Here is a 22,060-nt window from a genome sequence, read left to right as displayed (position 1 = left end):
ATAATTTTTTTCTACCTAAACCTTTGGGGATTTCTCAGGGCAACTCAACCTGCCTTATAAGTAGCATACAGGTCCCCTTGGTTCTGACATTAGATTGTCTGTCAGTGCTGGTTTTCAATACTAAAGGGAGATTTCATTATTTACCATATTTTTAAGTGAGAAAATAAGACAGGTTGCATTGAGGGCTGTGAGCCAGGCACAGTCTTGAACTGGAAGTCCATCTAGATTTTTTGCATAAGAGAATGGAAACAATCTGTCGGTGATTTAGGAACATCCTCTGGCAGCAGTATGAGAAGCATTTTAAATCCTCATTAAAAAATCAGATATAATATATGTATTTATTTGGTAAGTTGCCAGCTGTATGAAAAACCCCTTTCTTGTTTCCCATAATATTTCTGAAATTCTTAACAGTGCGTAGAGACAGAATGTCATCATTAATCAGGGTTAGTATGTTACTGTTTTTTTTCTTAGGGAAGAAATTTTCTGGGTCACCTGCTGCTTCAAAATAGCTCTGAACAGTCTAGCATGCTAACCATGTGATGCCATTCTCCTAAGTCATGAGAGAGAAAACTGCTTCACAGCCAGTTATGCCAGGCATCAGCGTCTAGAAGAAAGTAGAAGAAAAAGCCTCCTTCCATCCCTTGCTTGACTGGTGCAGGGTGGGGGTAGCAATGTTTGCATACAAGGCCCAGGTCCTCTGGGAGCAGTTACCCTCACTTCAGCCCTCTGAGAATGAGCTGTGGTCCCACCCTACTCTGTACTACTGTTCACACACTCCTGGCATAACTGCCACATGCCCTGGAATTTGGATAAACTTACAGAACAAGTTCCATCCCCCACTGCTCTCTGCTCCCTGCTGACACTGGATGCCTTCTCACTGAGCCAGTAGGATTTGGAAAAGCATGGGCTTTGAGGTCAAACAAACCTGGGTTCAAAATAGGACTGTGTCACTTTGTGTCCTCTGGGCATTTTGTTGAGCATGTGATTTCTCTGTAACAAAGGGTAACAATGTCTGCTGGATTTTGCATGCTTGCATGTATAAAGTGTATGTGTAAATTAAATAAGGTCTTAACTGTGAAGTGCTCAGCTATGGTCTCCATTTTGCAAATGAGGAAATCTCAAAAAGATGTAATGACTTCCCCCAAGTTTGTGCAGCTGTGAAGTGGCAGACCCGGTAGTTTTCAGTCTGTATTCCTTAAGCCATGGCTGCTCCCCCAACTCACAAACATGGAGGTTCAGCAAAGAAACCTGAATCTATTCTGTTCTATCCTAATCCATAATTATTCTACAAACTACAAATTCCTTGGAGTCTTGATCTTAAATCTACATATGCTTTTAATCACGAAGAAGTTGTTTCTAACCTTTCTTTGGTTAGACCTTTGAGATTTGCATAAGGTATTCAGGATCCAAGGAATAGATAGTTTCAGAACAGCCCAATCACAGAAAAACATCCTCTAAAACAGAGGTCTTCAAGTGGGGGCTAGGGACTCCTGGGATCCCTGAGACACTTCCAGGGAGTCTGCAAAGTCAACATTATTTTTGCAATAATGGTAAGATCTTATTTGCTGTTCTCACTCTCATTCTTTCATGTATGTATAATGGAGTTTTCCAGAGGCAACAAGACATGTCTCTGATTCTCTGAGACCAACTGGGCATCCAATAATTCAACTCAATTCTGACACTAACCCTCAGAGTTAGTAAAGACACCATGGTTTAAGGGCTCAGCCCACAAGACTGCCCCCACCCCACAAGACTGCCCCCATTTTAGATGCCAGCCACAAATGACATGCTCCAGTGGCCCACACTTGTGCCCAGTTGACTACAAATTTGGGAGTTCCCACCACCCTCCTTACTCCTGTTTGATAATTCACTAGAACAACTCACAGAACTCAAAAAAACACTTAAAGTATGCTTACCAGGTTATCAAAAAAGGTGCAACTCAGAAGAGTCAAATAGGAGACGTGCATAGGGCAAGCAAGGTACAGGTGTGTGTGCATTGGCTCTCCTGTCCCCTCTTTGGGAGTTCTCACCATGTTGATGGGTTCATCAACCAGAAAATTTCTCAAGCCCTGTTGTTTAGGGGTTTTTATAGAGGTTTCATTACCTAGGCATAGTTGATTAGGTCATTGGCCATTGGTGATTGAGCTCAATCTCCAGCTCCTCCCAAGGTCAGGAGGTGGATCTGAGAGTTCCAACCCTCTGATCACATGGGTGCTTCCTCTGGGGACCAGCTCCTGTGCTGAAGCTATCCAGAGGTCCTCCAAGAGTCACCTCATTAGCATAAACTCAAGGATCCTGCTTACATAATGACATCTAACATTTATTTAGGATTCATGTATCAGACAGTGTTAAGCACCTTTCTTCAATGCAATGTAATTCTTGTACTGATCTCATGAAAAGGAACTACTGTCATCTCCATTGGACAGAAGAGGAAATTGGAGCAGAAATAAGTCAAATAATTACATTGCAAGATTTCCTAATAGAAAGCAGCAGAGCCGGGATTTGAGCCAGAAACTCTGGCTCTGGAACCAGAATGTGTACACTCTCCTGCTCTTCTCTTCTCAAAGACTTCTCTTCTCTTTCCTAACAGTGCTCAAATTTTCCAAAACACCTGATAAAGTGTTTGGATGGGCATGATGTTAGCTGTGATTTTCTATGTTGCTAAACATTAGACATCTGCCCTTCCCTCCTGTGTTGGACATATGTCTGTGTACTTGCTCTAATTATCTCATGGTTCAAACAACAAGACTCTCCACTGATGGAATTTAGAGCACACTTTTCAAGTATGTTTTCTGTTGGATGAGCACCGAGGCTTATATTACCCATTTGTAAACTGAGTCCTGAACAGTTTAATCCTGAGAACAGTTTGTACTGCATCCTAGGATGTCAGCTCTGGAGGCCACCACATCTTCACTCCTCCCAGGGTCTCTTTTTTGGATTTAACCAATACAATCTCCCTCATTCTGACCAGGGTTTCAGTCAACTTTCTTCTTGTGGGTGTGTATCCTGGGATTGCCACCACTAACATCCCTCCAGCTGTACATTGACTTCCCTGCCCAGGGAACCTACCCTCCCATCAGTGGTCTCAGCATCAGGACATTCCTGGGGCTACAAAGATAAGCCCACCGGATCTCTGGAGCAATAGAATAGAGCGGGCTTATGCTGCCTGCAGTGGCAAACAATCCAGAAGTGCAGAGATTCAGTGATTCTGGCTGCTTTGATCTAACGACACTGATATCTCAACATGCGGCACCCACACACAGCCATTAACTGAAAATGCAAAGACAAAAGGGGTAAAGTTACAGGCACTTTTTCATGGCTTCATCCTGGAAGTGACATAATCACTTTCTTTCATGTTTCATTGGCTTGAGCAAATTACCTAACCCCATCCAGAAAGGAAGAACAGGAAATGGAATATAGTAAACATATGGCATTCCTTCAGCCACAAGTTTAAGATTTGGCCCCAAAGAATGTTCTGTAAAGCTGACTGACAATTCCTTGATAGAGGCTCCAAAGATAGGAGGGCTCTCTGACCCTTTTAAATTCTTCAGTGTGTGGGCTACTTTAATCCATTTGGGCCTGATTGACTATGAAAAAGAGGATTGCTTTGGGAGAAGGACTTTCTGGAATCACATTTCCATTTGTTATTCCAAGAGTAATGCTGGCTTGGGACAGCATTGCCTTTATATGCTTGAGCTTCTTGATTTTAGAATACCTAATTTGCTATTCTTCCTTTGCTGCCTTTCAAGCAGCCCAATTGCAAGGCCATCGTATCTCTGCTCAGTTCTGAAGCCTCAGCCAGGCAGAGGGGGACCTGCCACATGCAGAACGTCTGCCCTGACAGCCAGGATCTTCTCACTCTTTCTCACATCAGGTGTTCTCATTCAATCTCTCTCCAGGGAGAAGGAGCACAATGGGACTTGTCATTTGTGTTCATCTGAGCACACATCTCCACTGTGAACTGTGCCAGCATGGGGCTTCTTTTCAGAGATTACTGCTGCTGGGCTGAGATGGGACGTTTGTGATCCTAGTACATTTCTTATGGGCATGCATGTGGTCTAATGTCCTTCAAAATAATAGCAAATCTTCATTCATTTGGCTCCTGGTCTCCGGTGGCACTTTGTAATGCACAGCTGAAAGCACTGGGTAGCCCACCTGCCTAGCTAGCCCTGATCCCAACTCTGCTTCACTGACTGGATCTTGGATGGGGAACCCTGTGGCCCCCCACCTGATTAGCCTAGGAGCTCACATCTCAGCTCTGCTAACTGGGTGCCTCCCTTTCTTCTGAGGTCACCTTCCAGGAGATCTGTCATCGTCAGGAACCCTGAGGGAGTCCTGTGCATGCTCTCATGGCTAGAAGTCCTATGGGGCAGTTCATGGTCACTTCTAAAAAGCACCATCAGTTTATCTTTTCTGAGCCCATGTTTCTATTTGGATTTTGCACTAGAATTCCTACAAGTACTGCCAAGTTCTGGCACATTGCCCAGTTCCAGCAGAGGATCTCCAAAGATGACCCCCGCCCCTGCTCCAATGAGCCGTATTTCACGTTATTTGCGACCTTGTGTGGCCCTCTCCTCTTGAATCCTGGCTGGGCTGTGATGATGCTTGACCAGTGGGAAGTGGCAGAAGTGGCACCTTGTAACTTCGAAGCTGGAGCCATAGGAATCCTTGCAGCTTCCACCTGTGCTCTTGGAACCCAGCTGCCATCCTTCACGGAAGCTCTGAAGGGACCCTTGTGGAGAGGAACTGAGGAACCTGCCTGACAGTTTTTGCTAATCTCCTGGCAGTCAGCCAGTCGACATGCCAGCCATGCCATTCAAGCCATTCCCAGCTGAGTCCCGGACACCACGGAGCAAAGACGAGCTGCCTCACTGTGCCCTGCTTGATTTCCTGACCCTCAGAAACAAGACGGGCAATTAGCTGTTTTACCTTTTCAGCCACCAGCATTTGGGATTGTTTATTACACAGCAATCAGAGAGCGCTTGTTTTTGTAAATATTCTCTGGTGGTGTCCAGGGGCATGCTGCCTGATATGTGGTGCACAGTGGGTTTGAGATCCTATTTCTTGAGGTTTCTATATCTGGAGGGACCTGAGCCGGGACAGGTGGCTGGCTTCCCAGCCAGTGGGGAGATTTTCCCATCTCCTAATCACAGCTGGTACAGCTCCAGACTCTATTCAGGGAGCCCAGTTCTGTGTTCTTTTAGTCCTGAAATGTTGACCTCCCCAGAGAGATGTGAAAACACAGCCCCGAAATATCACATCCTTATCCCCACCATGTTCTGGAGGGCTTCGGCTCCCACAGCCTTTCCACCTAAGGATTTGCTCTTCATTTATGGCACCTGAGGATTTCACTTTCTGCCTTTGAGTTAAATATTTAATTTTTTAGTGTATTTCTTTTTTTCTAGAGGTTTTAATTTGGAGAGAGGGTGAAGGTGGACTACAGAAGAGGAATTCCAGAGGCTACTCCATCTGATACTTCAGCCTGATATCCTTATCTTCTCTCTAGAATATTTCTGGACGTTTGCCCCCTATATCACAAGACTATGCTAACAAAACCATGAATACACTAAGTTTTTAAAAGATGCAAATTAATTCAGAAAAATGAAATTAACTTCCAGTTTATTCAGTTCACACTTGTAGACTATTGTTCTACCAGGATGTATCTGACAATTGAAATTCTGTTTGCTTTGGGGACCAGCAGCGTTAACTACTGATTAGTGAGGCACCCTCCCTGCTCAGTTTGGGCATCTTTTTAACAACCTCCAAAGAGCTGTGTCCTTAAAATCATGCCCACTTTTAATCCATCTCCACTGTAGACAACAGCTAATGGAGCCAGGTTGCTCACGTGGATCTCCTCGATAATGTAGAGGGATTTTTAAATTTCCATTTAGATTTTAATAAGACTAGCAGATGGGAATTCAAACTGTAATATTCAGCAAGAGAATTAGTATACTGAAATGTGACCCTTTGACAAATACTCAAATGAATATAGGGCCATCAGGGCAAGTGAAGAGAAAAAATAATTATGGAATGAAGGAAACTGGAAATAGAATTGAGATGATTACATAAAGCCTTTGAGAAATGAAAAAAGGACTCTCTCAGAAGTAATTAAGTCTCCTCCTATCCACACACTGTGTTTTGGCTTATATGCATAAGCACATCTCTATTTAAGTTGCTCTTCTGCTCAAAGGCTTCATTGATGACCCAGTCCCATAATTTCTTAAGGCCAATTCCTGGTCCTCAAAGGCTTCTGCAGTCTGGCCCCAACCCATCCCTAGAGTAGTGGTTCCTAACTTGGGATTAAGACTTAACACTTTTGAATCACTGGGCATCTTTCTAAATGATGGAAACATTCTCATGTATGTAAAAATAGATAGAACATTATAACTAACAAGAGTGTTAATTAAGTCATTATTTATATACTATTACACCTACTACCCAGCTTCAATGATGGATTTGAATTTTGAAAAGATGACTTTGGTTACAGTATGAAGACAGGACATAAAAACAAAACAACCACAGAAGAAAACATGGCAAGTAATAGAAGCAGAAAAATAGATTGGGGAAGTTGGAGAGTTTCAGATGGGTATTTGTGGCCTCAGACAATTGACAATACTTATATATATATATCATATGTTAGAACCCTGCTAGGTGCTGAGTACAAAAGGAAAAATCTTGTATAAAATCAAAATAAAGCATAATACTTGATCTCTGATAGTTAACAGTGCAGTGGGAGAGAGAACAAAAACCAGCAGCTATAATACAAGGCATGCTGTGAAAACTGAAATGGTATAGAGAATGTCAAGTCAATTAAAATTGGAAATAGAGATCACATCATGTGGCAGATATTTGTGGAATAATTAACAGAGAATTACCAATGCTTGGGCCCCCTCCCAGAGATGCTGATTTAATTGGTCAGGGTAGGACAGGGCATCGGTATTTTTGCAAAGTTCCCATTGACTGGAATGTGCAGCCAGTGCTGAGAACTTGTGTGGTCTTATCCACCCTTCCAGGCAGCTGTGGGGTAATGGAAAGGATGCTCCTCCATGAAGCCTGGGCCCAAGTCTCAGATGCCCCAAACAATAACATCAGAGAACAAAAGCTAACATTTCTTGATCAAGATCTATGCTAGACATTTCATGGGTATTGTCTTACTGTTTCTCAACCCTGCCTGCATATTGAAATCATCTGGAGAACTTTGAAAACATACTAATGTCTCAGTTTGGCCCCAGACCAATCTTCATGTGGGGCCTGGACATTAGTTGATATTTTGTTTTTGCCTTTTATAACTGTTTTGATTTTTATCTGCAGGATGGTTGAGGACCACTAATTTGGATGCTATGAGGTGCTTCTAGTACTTTTATTTATAAAACCACTCACTCTTTTATGGAGTCCCTGTTCTCTAGCCAAGCAAACCTGTTTACCTTATTCTGAAAACACTGCCTACTTCTTGAAATCCTCTTTTCTAGAATGAAACAGCTCCCTGCCTATTTCTTAGCCCATCATTTAAGATCCTTCTCTTCCAGGAAGGTCTTTCTAATTTCTCTTATGAGAATATACTTTCAGTTTCTTTGAAAACCTCTTAGCACTTGCTTTTATGGATTTTTTAAATGACATTTTGCTCTGTCTTGTGTCAATTAACAACTTTGATTTTGCTCTCTTGTACAAAAGTTCCCCAGTGAAAGACTATTTCCTACTAATGTCACTTTTCCCTGCAAGGCCTAGCAGAGTCCCTCTTGGGCCGTAGATCCCAAATTAGTACTTCTGCATCTATCAGGCCATAGACCAGGGACAGCCCTTTAGTCATCCACATCAGGTCAAATAGGTCTTCTCTTGTTGCCTAAGGGCATCTGCTCAAGCTTCTGATTACTCATGGCCTTGCGACTTCTGGGGTACAGGAAACACAAAGGGTGATTTAGTTACTAAGAGTGGAATCTAGAAATAGGTCATTCACACAGTGGGTTCCTTTCCTCCCTTCCTTTGCCTTCCCTCCTCTCCCTGAAGGGAGGCCGTTGAATATTTAGTCTAAGGATCTTGAGGAGAAGGACAAAAGAACTTCCCACACAAATCTCCCCAGCTCATCAGGTTTGGTCAGAAATAGCCTTTCTAGGCATTCCAAGTAGGAAGGGTTTGGATGCAGGCAATAAGAGACTTCACAGTGCTCAGGGAAGCTTTGGGCTCAGTTCTTAAAACCAGAAAGCACCTGAATGGCTAGGAAACTACTGTGGCTGACCTCAGCTGCCTCCAGTACCAAAACAGGTGCTTTGCAGGAGCTCATTGGTGTCTCTGCAAATGGCAAGATTCTCTGGAAGCTCTTGGAAATCATTTGATTTCCAAGAGCTACCTTAGAAGACTCTGAAGAAAACTTCATATTTGGTGTCTGTGCATGCTCTGTCACACCTGCCAAAGGACAGTAACTGTCTCTCCTACTCACCTATTCTCCAAATTTCATGCCAGTAGCCCTCCGTGGTAGGTCTGATATATACACATATAGATACATGGATATAATATGTGTCTATATATATGATATTTATCTGTACGTATATATATATATATATCTGTATGCTATATATCATATAATCCCTTGTGGGGTAGTTGGGGTTCCTGTGGCCAGGATCTTCACTGAACCTAAACCACCTGATGATGTAACTGGCCTGTTGCTAGGCTACCGCTTCCACACCTTTAGGCAATAAGCTATTATTGCGCTATAGAGAGAGCTCAGCCCAGTGCTCTGGGCGGAGGCAGAGATGCTAGTGCTCGACCTACTGCCAGAGAACAAGCTGGGTGATAAACCCTTTCACCCCAAGAACGTTTTGCTGTCGATTTCTTTGGTCACAGTGACTCCATAGAGAACTTGCCCAGGGCTGAAACCCATCGGCAAGACATCTCTGTATATATTTTATATATATAGTTACATGTAGATATGTTATATATTATATATAATGTATAGATATACATATTTTTATATACAAAGATATGTATACATATATATTATTACATATCATGTTATTATATTATTAATTTAGAGGATCTGATATCATTGATTAAGCTATAATAACTATTTCAATGGTACTAGAAGACTCCTCCTTTTTCCCATCATGGACTGGTTTAGTGAGCTTAATTATTAAAAGGGAAACTTCTTTCTCTCACTTTCATGTCCTGGGCTTCATGAATGCTCCCCAGGATGTCCTACCTGCAGCTGCAGAGTCCCACTAAAGCCATGCCCCTCACCTGTGCCCTCCCAGCCCTCCACCTGTCCTTCAGAAGCTCCCTTTCAAAGCTGGCCTTCTCTGCACAGCCTCTGCAGGTGGATGAGATCGAACCAAAACTGACTGACTGATTATGGCAGAAAATCAAAACTTCAACATTGGATTGTTAAACTAGGGCTGACTAATAATTTGCTGAGCAGCAGGCATGATCATGATCGCTCTTTGTTGCTTCCCTGGCTTTGTTTATGCTTGTGCCCTTCGTATGGAATAGCATGGCCTCCTCCTGCTCCCTCACTGTTTAATCCATTCTGTTTAATCCTCTCCATTTTCCTGGGAGTGGCTCATGGTGTTCCATGAAGATTCCCAAACAACTCTGTCCTATATTGCTCTCTTTTACTCTGATCTGCTCTGTATATTGACTATACTAGTCATTTTAGTGCTAATTATATTCCCTTATACTTCTCCTGAATTCCTGAAGCAGTACACATGATAAAAAATTCTTAATGTAAAGGAACATGCCACATTTTGTGTGTGTGTGTGTGTGTGTGTGTGGTGTTCTCCCATGGTGCTTAGTAGGCTGCTAAGATCCATAAATATTTTTATATTCACTTTTCATTAATTAATTTGTTCATTTATTCCTTCAACAAGTATTTATTGAATGACTACTCAGTGTCAGGTTCTTTTCTAAGTTCTGGTGGAAAAAATATTCCCTGCCTTTTATTTTATGAAGGGTAGACAAACAGTAAATAATACACTCAATCCATAAGTAAATTACAGTAGTAGAATGTGACAATTGCTGTGAAAAAAAGAAAGGAAAAGTAGAACAGAGTGAGGGAAGTCTCAGGAATTTTTGGGTCTGGGCATGGAAGGCTGTATTTACTAGGATGGTCAAGGATAGCCCCATAAGAAACTGCTATCTGGGCAAAGATTTGAAGAACATGAGCAAAGGAGCCATGCAGACATTTGAGGGAAGAGCTCTCTAGGCAAAAGGTACAGTATGTGCAAAGGCCCTGGGGTAGGATTGTGCCTGGCATGTTAGAAGAATAGTAAGGAGTCCTTTGGGCTGAAGCAGAGTGAATGAGAGAGCAGTAGAGAGAAGTCAGAGGGTAATGGAAAAGTCAGATCATGTAACATTGAAGGCCTTTGTAAGGCCTTTTGGATTTTACTCCTAGTAGAACAGGAAGTCATAGACAGAGGCAAGACTAAGTCAGATATTTCATTTCAAAAGAACCTTTAAGGTTGCTGAGTTGAGAATATTCGAGAGGCCACAAAATGTTTTCTTTAAAGGGTCAGATGGTAAATATTTTAGGCTTTGTGGGCCATACAATCTCTGTCTCATCTGTTCAACTCTGCCAAAAATAACCATAGACAATATGTAAACAATGGGCCTGGCTGTGTTGCAGTAAAACTTTATTTACAAAACCAGGCAGTTGGCTGGATTTGGCTTGTGCACCATAATTTGCCATGTTTGGCAAAGACTACAGGAGTGAATAGAGGAAGATCTATTAGGAGTAGTTCATGCAATAGATGTAATAGCTGAGAACAGAGAGGAAGCGATAGAGATGGCAAGAAGTAATTGGATTTCAAATGCATTTTTTTAAAGTCAGATTATTTCCTGCTGAATTGTGTGTGGGGTGTGAGCAAATGCAGAAGCTAGGATGACTTCATATTTGTTCTCAGCAATTGCAAAGATGTGTTGATATCAGCTGAGATCAGGAAAGCTGTGTGTGAAGAAGGGAATTTTTAGACATGTCAAGTAAGCAGTTGGATATGTGAGTATGGAGTAGTGTGATTTGCACTGGCCTAAGAAGTGCTACAAGAATACATTTTAACACAAGTGTGGGTTCCTTGAATTTTGAGACAATGACCAAATTGTACAAAACCTGGGGAATTCAGGAGGATGCAATGAGATTGTTATGGAGGAAGAAGTTGACCATAGATCATGTCCAGCCTCTGTCTGTATAACAGTGACCACACTGTTACTGCTCAAAACACAGTAAGCAAGCAAAAGCAAAAACAAAGCTGAATTAAAAGCTATGAAAGTTGTAAAACTTCCCTTAATTTTTAAAATCAGGGGTAGGCAACAATTCTCAACGTTGAGTTTCTGGCAGAGCTCATCTAGAATGGAGCCAGTAATTGCCGAGCCAAGCACACAGGTGCACAAGACAGCATCACAGTGCCTGTCTCTATACTGTCCCTTTACTCCTGGGGACCCTCCAAGAGTGACCACGAGGACTCCCTGAACAGATGCTTGGTGGTCTTAAGTCTCTTCAGAGGAAAATGAGCACATGCCACTCAAGGTTCCTCATTTTTGTGTTCCTCAGGACGCTGGGGAGGCACGACGGTGGAGTGCAAAAGGCCCTGGGAAACTTTTGGCAGTCCACTTACCCTCAGCCTCATTATCCTCATCTGGAAAATGGGAATATTTGGACTCACCAGGCTAGAATAAGTTTTAAAGGGTTGATATTTGTAAACATCATGAAGGTCAGTGCTCACCACTCACTCACCTTTCCATATGAGCATCAGGGACACAAACACAACTGCAGTTTATTTGCTTTAAGTACCTCTGAGTTGAATGGAACAGGCTAATTTTGTAACTTCATAAATACTACTCTTCTCAGGCAGTGCTATCATGTTTTTAATCTTCAGAGATATTCAGAAGGCTCCCAACTCTTGGGCAGAGGTATTTTCTGCCCTGTTCAGGAAGCCAGGCTTTAACTGCCCAGCTGCCTAGTCCTGAAGCTCTGAGGAAAGTCTCATTTTCCCCTCTTGGAACTAGAAGCTCCTGAGGATTAGGAACTCTGTCTTTCCCCCCGACCCCCCTTACCATCTGTAATGAGGTTACCTCCCCAACATCTACTTCTCTTTCTTTTAATACACAGCCTGCTTTTAATTCAAGTATCCATCCCACTTGCTCAGCCTATTTATTTTGGGATCTCTAGTAGTGGGGCATTTGACTTCAGCCTAAGCTCATCAGTATAATTGTGTATCTTGTTTTCACTGATTAGTTCAAATCAGAGGCTATAGCTCAAGCTAGGCCAGTAAGGCGAGCGTAGGGGTTTGCCAAGCTCTGCTACGAAAGGTACATTCCTACACTTCAGAGAAAGCTTCCAAAAGTCACAGCCTTCCTCTATGCCTGTGGTGGACAAGAGTTCCCCATAAATCATTAGCAGGCATCTGCTATGGGTTGAAGTGTCCTCCCAAATTTATTTGTTGAAGTCCTAACTCCCGGTACCTCAGAAAGTGACTGTGTTTGGAGACAGGGCCTTTAGAAAGGTAATTAAGGTAAAATGAGGTCACATGGGTGGGTTCATATGTCATGTGGTTCACTAGTCACATGGTCACATGATGCGTGTTCTCCTAAGGAGAGATTTGGACACGGAGAGGGAAGACCACATGGAGACATGGGGAGAAGATGCCCATCCACAAGCCAAGCAGAGCGGCCTCCGAAGACACCACACTTGCCAACACCTGCATCTTGGACTTCTAGCGTCCGAAATTGTGAGCATATAAACTTCTATTGTTTAAATACCCCTCTGTGGTGTGTGTTACCGCAGCCCCAGGTAACTAAGATGGCATCCTATGATCAGAGAACCTTAGTAGAGGCAGGGTCGTTGTAGGCATTGCTGTACTGTGAAAGTAAATAAAACCCAAGGCTTATGCTGCCACCTAACTTTGCACAACAAAAGCAAAATTGTCCCTATTACTGCTTTATTGTTTGAACTGTAACTTATAACTAAATACACCACTGTGCCCTTAGTACCTAGAACCATGCTTTGTTGTAGTTAGTCCTTAATACCGTTTGTTGAATAACTAAAGGAAGGAAGGCATAAGTCAGCCATGTAAGGAATTGGATATTGACCTGGGAAGCCCAGTGTGACAGCGAGTCATGGGGCAGTGAGTCGACCTTATTACTGTTCTCCATTGGCTACGTTCTTTCTGTGTGTGCCAAAATCCAGATATTACCATTGTTAATCAGCAGAGCTAATTCATAAAGGTGATGGCACTCATTAAAGCAAAAATTGTTTAATTAGCAGGCCTGTGAAGATGCAAAAACTCCCTTTACTTTTTACAAATGGAAATTTCTAATTAGAGGCACAGGGCTATTAGAACCAGATCACCTCTGGCCTCTTAAGATCAACCAGACAAACCTTTCGTTTAGAGACGAGAAAACAAAGTCTTAGTGAGGGTGAGTGCCTCTCCAGGGTGCACAGTGTGCTTTGGAGGAGAAAGGCAGCACTCGCGAGCCCTGCATCCGCCCCGCCCCACCAGAGATGTCTCCAGCGCCCCCTTCTGGCCAGAGCCCTGCAGCACGAGCCATTTTCACTTAACACCCTCTGAGAGCCCTGACTCTGCAGGGACTGGAAATACCACCTCTGGCCAAGACTCAGGTACGAGGGAACTTTGTGCTTAAATGCAATGAAGGGGTATACAGTCCCTACTTTTTTTCCCCCCTTCCTGCCTCTTCACTGCTCCCCAGAGACTAACCTCTCCACCCAGGCCCCACCTCATGTTGCTATTGTCTTCACTAGGCCTTCCTGGCCTAACATTGTAATTAGGGGGTCATCCAGAGGCTTCATCTGCCAGGAGAGGGGGGATCAAGGATGCCAAGTCATGGGAATGTAAACTATGCAGCCACTGTGGAAAACAGTATAGTGGTTCCTCAAAAACTAAAACTACAGGATCCAGCAATTCCACTCCTGGGAATAGACCCAAAGGCAATGGAATCTCTGTCTCCAAGAGTTATCTGCACCCTCATCTTCATGGCAGCATTATATACAATAGCCAGACATGGAAGCAACCTAAGTGTCTGCCAGTGGATGACTAGATAGGGAATATGTGGCATATATACAATGGAATATTATTTAGTCACAAAAAGGAGGTCTTCCCATTTATGACAATATAGATGAGTCTTAAGGGCATTACATCAAGTGAAACAAGACAGAGAAAGACAAATACTGTATGATCTCACTTATATGTGGAATTAAAAAAAATAAATTCATAGAAACAGAACAGATTGGTGGTTGCCAGAAGTGGCTGTGGGGTTTGGGGGAAATGGGTGAAGGTGGTCAAAAGGTACAAACTTCTAATTACAAGATGAATGAGTTCTGCGGATGTCATGCAAAGCATGATGACTATAGTTAATAACACTGTATTTTATATTTGAAAGTTGCTAAAAGTAGATCTCCAACATTTTTAACACACACACAAGCTCTAAGTGAGGTGATGGATATTAACTAATCTTACTGCAGTTATTTCACAGTATATACATATATCATCTCATGACTTCATACACTTTAAGCTTATATGCTTATATATATGTCAATTTTATCTCAATAAAACTAGAAAAATTTTTTTACAAATAAGTGAATAAGAATTAAATACATGAATTGAGTATGCAGCTAAAATCCCAGGAAAAAAGTGGATGGAGTCAGCATAGGAAAATGGTAGTGAATGCCTCATGTGGCTTGGACACCTCAACACCGCTGGTCTTACCTTCCTTGCCAAACCTCTCAGTTTTCTCTCTTGTCAGTTAACAGAGACTTTTGAGGCTGGAAAATTCCTGAGTTCATTAACAATTTGCTCTCCAGAAAGTGCTTTGAGGCAGAGCTAATTTTCTCTTACTAATAAGAGAAGCGGTGGCCATATCAGAAGAAGGAAGTTATTTGAATATGTGCCTAAACTATGTTTTCTATCTTTCCTTTGTTGAACATTCAATGGGAGTTATTCTCATTAGCTCCCCTTCTTTACCCCATTTCAATAGAACAGACAAGTCAGTCTTAGAGATGATAAATGACTAATAAATTTTAATTGGCACTTCAGCTCATAAAATATAAACAGTCATTAAATTCATCCAGAAAATTGTGAGAACAGAAGGGCTAAAAATGGCAGAATGTGCCAAAATAGCAGCCTCAAGATCTTCTGGTTTCCTTCCATTCTTAAGACTAAATCCCACAGCCAAAATTCCTAGTGGGATATATAGAAACAAATTAGTCAAGACTTTTTTTGAAGGGATTAGAAATGTGGGGAAGAAGGAAATGAGTTAAAACATACAGATGTAACATTAAAACACTTCCTCCATGCAAATGTCCTGGTGAGTGATGTGTTCTTTGTTTTCAGAAATACCTGAGTGCTGCTCTAGTCACTGTGGAAAGAAAAAAAGATCAGGTGTGGATTCTTCCCTGATACACTGGCTAGGGTGGAAGAAAATGCTCCTTTTTAAAATAAGTAGACTGTACTTGAATAGGTGCATAAGTATCAATAATGATGAACAGAGAATCCTTGCCTTCAAGAAACTGGTTATGCTTCTGCAACCATTGCAAGGCAATAAGGATTTTGTTTTAGGGTTCTTTTTAAACAAGACTCACTGTGGATCCACACTGGTGGCTTCTAGAGCAGTTGTCTATTTTCCATCATCTTTTAATCCTGGGTGCCCTAAAAGGACATCGGCTAATTTGAAAGTCACAAAGTGTTTTTCTTGGATGCAATAAGTCCACTTGTATAAACTGTCCTAAATAAATAATAAGTGTTTGCAAGATTTAATTGTGAGAATATTTACTGCAGAATTGCTGATAATAGCCAAAAATTGTGGGGAAATATCAACAATAGGAGTTTATCTGCTTAATAGGACAATCATCCAGTGGGTCACTGCAGTGTTTGCACAGCATGCAAAATGCTGGCCTGCCAAGGTAAGAGGTCAGAAGAGAGCATGGCTTTCTGAAGGACTCACTCTTGAAGCAGGTCAAACAGATTCACTGTCTAAGTTTTCAGTTCTTGATGGAAATTAAAGTACGGAAGATCAGCTGTGCCAGATACTGCTGTTTAGCTCTGGTCTATCATTCTTCCTAAGGAAAGGAAATCTGACCTTATTTGGCCAATGGGTCCAGGTTAAAAACAAACAAACCAACAAAAACATTTCCCAGGTTTTTTTTTCCTTCACGTAGAGACAGCAAATGAAATGCAAGTAAAAATTAATGGGTGTGAGAGCTAGGAATGCCTGTGATGGGAAGGACAGACAGCTGTCAGGGGATCCTTTTGTACTTTCTCCCCTCTTCCTTCCTGTTGAGTAGAATTTGGGGGTGATGGCAGGAATTTTAACAGCCAGCTTGAAGCAAGAGCCATCTGTACCATGAGCTGACCTTGAGGATGAAAGTCCCTTAGTAGAGTAGAAATACAGTGGTGCCTGGGTCCCCAGTGATAAGAAAACACAATTTGATCCCTGGACTGCTTACCTCCAGAATTCTTTACATAAAATCATAATAAATCCTTATAAAGTTAAACCACCATTATCTCACTTTTATGAATGTGCAACTGAATCTAATTCCACCTGATTCACTAACTAAATAAATATAAAAGATCAAATGGCAATCAAAATGCTCCTTAAAGGCTCACTCGAGGCTAGGAAGCAGAACTGCTGACATTGAAACCCAAGTCTCCAAGGACAGGAGGCAGGCCGGCCAGGAGGAGAGCTCTCACCAGAAAGACTCCCAGCCTCCAGAATTTGTGAGGAATACGTTTCTGTTGTCTCAGCCAACCCGACTATGGTATTTTGTTATGGCAGACCAAGCAGACTAAGATATCCTCTTCTTCATGCCAAGAGGAAAACACCTATAAAATTATAGCGATATTTATGTAAATGTGTTGGCATCTCAGGGACACAATAATAATAGCATCTTTATGTGAGAACAACTCATTCATGCTGAGTTTAAGCCAGCAGCCTGTTTTAATATCACCCTTACAGGGCTAGAGTCTTGTCAGTGTTTTTTCCTTCCATAGAGAAACCCAATACATGGTCCTTGATGAAGGGTTTCAGGGATAAGCAGGTATCAGTTGGTGCCGAGCTTGACTTTCTTCCTTAGTCCAAGTGGTCATGTGATGAACATAAAGACTTCAGATTATATGGGTTGGATTTGATAGTGTTGAGAAATTTCCTTTATATTTTCATTTGTTATTGCTCCTGAGATATAAAATGATCCAGTTTTTTTAAATTACAATAAAAGAAACTGGAGAACAAAGTCCTAACATAGTGTCTTTTAAAGAGATAATGGATTTTGAAACCTTGTCAAACATGATTTGTCTACACCATTGTAAATATTAAGCTCCCTACCTTGCCCTCACTCTCTCCACATTTCTGTACATGATTTTAAAGAAAAGAAAAGAAAAGAGAGCTGAGTGCCTTGTTAGGGACTCATAGAATAAAAAATAAATAAATAAGTAAAAACTAACTAGGGAAGGTGAGATACCAGTGGAAGAGATCAAGAGTTCAGTGGAGTTAGGAAGCCAGAACTAGGAGTGGGGAGTTAGAAGATAAGGTCCAGAAGATTACGATCTGGAGGAGAACATTAACATGGGACAGGGGGCTCAGATCAAATACATATAAATAAATCTTAACAGAATTCTTCAGTTGATACCTGAGTAACCTTTGTATATAAACTTGGACTCAACCAGTATTCTCACTTCTCTTACCAAAGGATCAAAGATCATGGGGAAAGATATATGGAATAAATTTTTATTTCTGATATAGGAAGTCAACTCAATCTTAGAGCTTGGGAAAGCTCTCCCCTCTGAGAATTCTTCACTTGAAATACTTCTGATCTGACCCTTTGGATTTTTCCTGAGGAAATTAACAAATAAAACACAGACTATCTACAACATTCATGAGAAATTAAGCTCCAGTTAATAGAGCAGACTAAGAATTAGAATAGAACACACAGCTTTTCTCTTTGACAACAGATAGTGAGATTTCAGTGATTTGTTTATTGATGATTTTTGATAACATTTTAAATTCCAAGTAGGTCTTTTTTGCCACCTCTAAATTCTTACACTCTAAAATAACACATAGCCCCGTAGATTGTGGGGTTACAACGGAGTAATGGAAAAAATATAATGAAAGTGAGTTAATACATCCTCATCCAGGGATTTTACATCTCAGCATTTGCTGGACAATCCTGGTTAATTCTTACTCCTATAGTTATAGGAGTGAAAAATGGGGCTCCTGTTTGTAGGAAAGATAGAAAGGGTTTTCTCCCATCACAAGTCGCACCCGTATGACTCAGGTTCCTCTTACTATCTCTCTATTTCTCAATAATAGTGCCTTTGTTTTCTGCCCTGGTCACTATATCCCAGCTCAAGCAGATGTGCTGGCTACACTTGTTAGAGAGGGCGGCAGGTGTGTGTATTTCAGGCTATGAATGGTGTATGGCTAAGGTTCTCTTCTAGGTTAGTGTTGTATTTTTCTAATCTCATGGCTCAAGACAAAATTCCCAAGAACTGTCCCCTGCCATTACTGCAATGCAGCAAACTGCCCTTTCTGAGAGTTTTCTACCATGGCTCCTTGTTAGCACTTTATACTTTAAGAAAATTTTTTCATTTGCCTTATAGTCTTATTCAAATTAAATTCACATGATCGTTATCTTGTTCCCAGAGCTCAGGGTACTGAGCTTGTCTTAGCCTGGACTGTTCAGGAATCCCATTTGCCCACTCTCTTCTCTATAATGTGGAATAGGACTCTCTCCTTGGGTATGTTTTCCTTTTGAGCATGAGCCCTACAGTTTGGACTCTACCCACCTCTGCGGGGCATCTTTCACAGAACAATTTTTGACTTAAGAATATGTCCCCATTCCCCTTTAGCTGTGATGCATTCACACTTCCACTGCACTGGCCATTCCACTTTTAAGCATACTGTTCCCAAATATTTTCTTATGTCCTTATACTACACCCAAAAGAGGTGTTACAAGTCACTTACATTTCAAAAGCAATGCCCACATATGTAAATCTGCAAAATACTTGAGACTTCACGTTTATTATTAAATAGAGATAATTCTGGCTCATTTTCCAAGATATGTTTTTAAGCTATTAATATGGTAGGATATGGTAATATCCCCTTAGTGAACTATGGAGGCGGCTGGACATAGGGGGTAACCCTACAGAGCCCTTTGGTGGCATTAATAATGGTTACTTCAAGTCCGTTGTATGGCAACTTGTTTTTTAATGGGATCTTACAGGTATTTAAATGTGTTAAATTAGCCAGAGGAAAAATCCACATACGGATTTTATGTGCCTATAGAAATTACCCCCAAATTTGCTAATGCCTTTTGGACTGATAGTAAATCATTTCTATTGGTAAACTACTTGAAAGTGAGGAGCCATAGGAATTTTGTGTGCAGCCTACTCCTCTCCCACCTGCCTGGGAGCTTACCTGTGATGGCCAGCTGAGTCGCAAAGAAGGTCATTCTTGACTTCCTCTTCCTCCTCCATGTAGAGAACAGCACAATGGAGTTTCCAACAATGGTGAAAACAAAGAGGACCCACAGAGTGATCAACTGCTCAGTCTGCGAGAAACAAAGCAAGACAGGACCAGTGAACCAGTGAGGATCAAGGTACCTTACAAATGCAAGGCCAGGCTTGTGTTCCTGGTCACATATCCCCACCCCTCAAAGCTCGACTCACAAAGACACCATGGTACTTATTCATACTGATAACCGGGTAGATTGGTGCATCCTTTAAAAAATCTATTTGGAAATATATGCCAAGAGACAAGAAAGTATATATTCTTTGACCAAGTAATTTTTAGTCTATGTGAGAGAATTCAAAATGTGAAGAACACAACAATCGCCAAGATGTGCATATTTATTGTAAGAAGAAAGTAGAAAATGCTTAAAGATAGCAGGATAGTTAAGTAAGTAAAACACTTTGGTTCAGTGAACTATTACATAGCTATTAACAATGACAGCCAAGAAGATTATGGAGCAACAGTAAAAATGCTCATAATGTAATGATAAGTAGAAAAACATGATAAAATTGTATATTGGGTGTGATTACAATGGCAAAATTATACATGTAGCAAAAAGACTGAAGTATACTAAAATTTAAGAGTGGCTATTTTAGGGTAGTGTGATTATGGGTTATTTTACTTCTTTTCCTTTGACAGAATTTATAATACAGTAATATTAAAGTCACACTGAATATTAGTATAATTAGTAAATAATGGGAAAAAAGCAAGACCGCTATTCATTTAAAATGCCAAGTCCTTCATTTAATTTTTCCCAAATTCCTTCAAGTGGAGGTTGTCATCTGTTTAAAGTCCATTAACTCAGAATAAGCAGAGGCACTGAGATAGGCTAGATACAGAGACAGGGCAGGACTGGGCTTTGGGTGAAAAGCATGGGGCCAAGTGGATCCAGAGGCAAGCCCCAAATCAAAAGCCAGAAGTCATCAGCTCAACAGGTCTGGGCGCAATCCTGAAAAAAAAGCAGAAGTTTAAGACTGGAATTGGAAGCACTTCTCCACTTGATTGAGGTAAGAAGAGACCGAAGCAGCCCTTTGTGACGGTCATGTGTCAGCTGCGTAGGCTCCAGTTCCTACTCGTTCAGCCAAACACTCGGGTAAGATGTTGCTATGAAGATATTTTGTAGATGTGATTAACATCTACAATCACCTGACTTTAAATAAAGCAGATTACCCTCCATAACACTTGGATGAGCTTCATCTAATGAGTTCAAAGCCTTAAGAGAAAAGGCTGAGATTTCCCAGAGAAGAAGGAATTCTTCCTCAAGACTTGATGAGGATCATGGAAATCCTGCCTGAACTCCCACCTTGCTTCCACCATTATGGGTGCCAGACTTGACAGCCCCACAACCACGTGACCAAATTCCTTAAAATAAGTCTCTCTTCGTATGTACACACACACATACACACACATATATATGCACACACACACCTATACACACACATATATATACACACACACATACCTGTATACACACACATATGCATAAATACATGTACATACATATATCCAATTGGTTCTGTGTTCTGTGGAGCACCCTGACTGAGAAACTCCCTGAGTATCTGAGGCATCACAGCTGCGCATTTTCTTACATTAAATCGATTTTAAATTATACAATAACAAATAAAGTCTTCTTTTAAAACTATAATAACTCAGATAAATCTCAAATCCTCTTTGGCCATCACTTGCCATCTTGATCAACTCCCCTCTCCCAGAAAGTGAAATATTATTTTGATTACGTTACACATCCTTCCCATCCTTTGCAAAATACTTTATATGTGCACACACACACAGACCCACACATATGTATCCATGATGAAAAGATAGTATTTTTTTGGTGTGTGGCTCATAGTTTGACATTTACTATGCTCTGCATGTTGTGCCTCTTGCTTTTGGAAAAATGGCCAATTATAAAAGGTGATTTTTTCATGGAGTGGAGTAAAATATTTCAATTAAAAGAAATGCATTACATTTACAAAAATAAAATAAGCTGAAGATGTAGGAGAAAGTATAGACTGAGGGAGATATGGGGGCCATTAGTATGCTGAGTCAGCTCAGATTCTCTCAGCCCCACGTCCCCGGAGTATAACATCCCTGGGAGTCCCTTGGGGTTGCCAGGTGGAAACCTTAACCTGCTCTGCCAGGTTCCAGAGCTGGGCCATTTCTCACAATTGCTCTTCCAGCCCTTATCCTTTCCAGTAGTGCAGGCTGGAGCCAGCATCTCTGTGAGTCCTGCACTTTATCAAGGCGATGTTTTAGGTTTTCCATCTCAGATTGTTAAATGGGTCCCTAAGGCCCTCCGTGGGCGTCAAGGTCTTGGAACTGTAGAATGGTGGCCCTGAGGGAGGACAGGCATGGTGGTGGTGCTGGGGGGTGGCTGGGTGTGCAGCTGGAGTGGGAGCACCATAGGCCTGACAACCCTCTGCCACTTTGGAGGGCACAGGTGGCAGGCAACTTACCTCCAACATGAGTATGTCATCTCCCACTTGGAAGGTAGAGGCTTTGCTCAGTGCCGGCCACATACTATTTTTCTGGTCTTTTTCCAATCAGAGGGGGCACATCT

At 41.6% G+C, this 22,060-nt stretch overlaps 1 protein-coding gene across 2 annotated transcripts in view; it reads right to left on the bottom strand.

The window, feature by feature from the left end:
* The window catches only part of NPSR1 (neuropeptide S receptor 1), a 110,164-nt gene that overhangs the window by 67,666 nt on the left and 20,438 nt on the right, over positions 1-22,060 (bottom strand). For both annotated transcript variants that reach the window (XM_036897515.2, XM_036897516.2), the window contains exon 2: positions 19,408-19,540. In XM_036897515.2, coding sequence (XP_036753410.2) covers positions 19,408-19,540 — 133 coding nt within the window. The remainder of the gene's footprint in view (positions 1-19,407; positions 19,541-22,060) is intronic.

The sequence above is a fragment of the Manis pentadactyla genome, chromosome 7 (assembly GCF_030020395.1).
Source record: "Manis pentadactyla isolate mManPen7 chromosome 7, mManPen7.hap1, whole genome shotgun sequence".
NCBI lineage: Eukaryota > Metazoa > Chordata > Mammalia > Pholidota > Manidae > Manis > Manis pentadactyla.
This window is presented reverse-complemented; position numbering and strand designations above follow the sequence as displayed.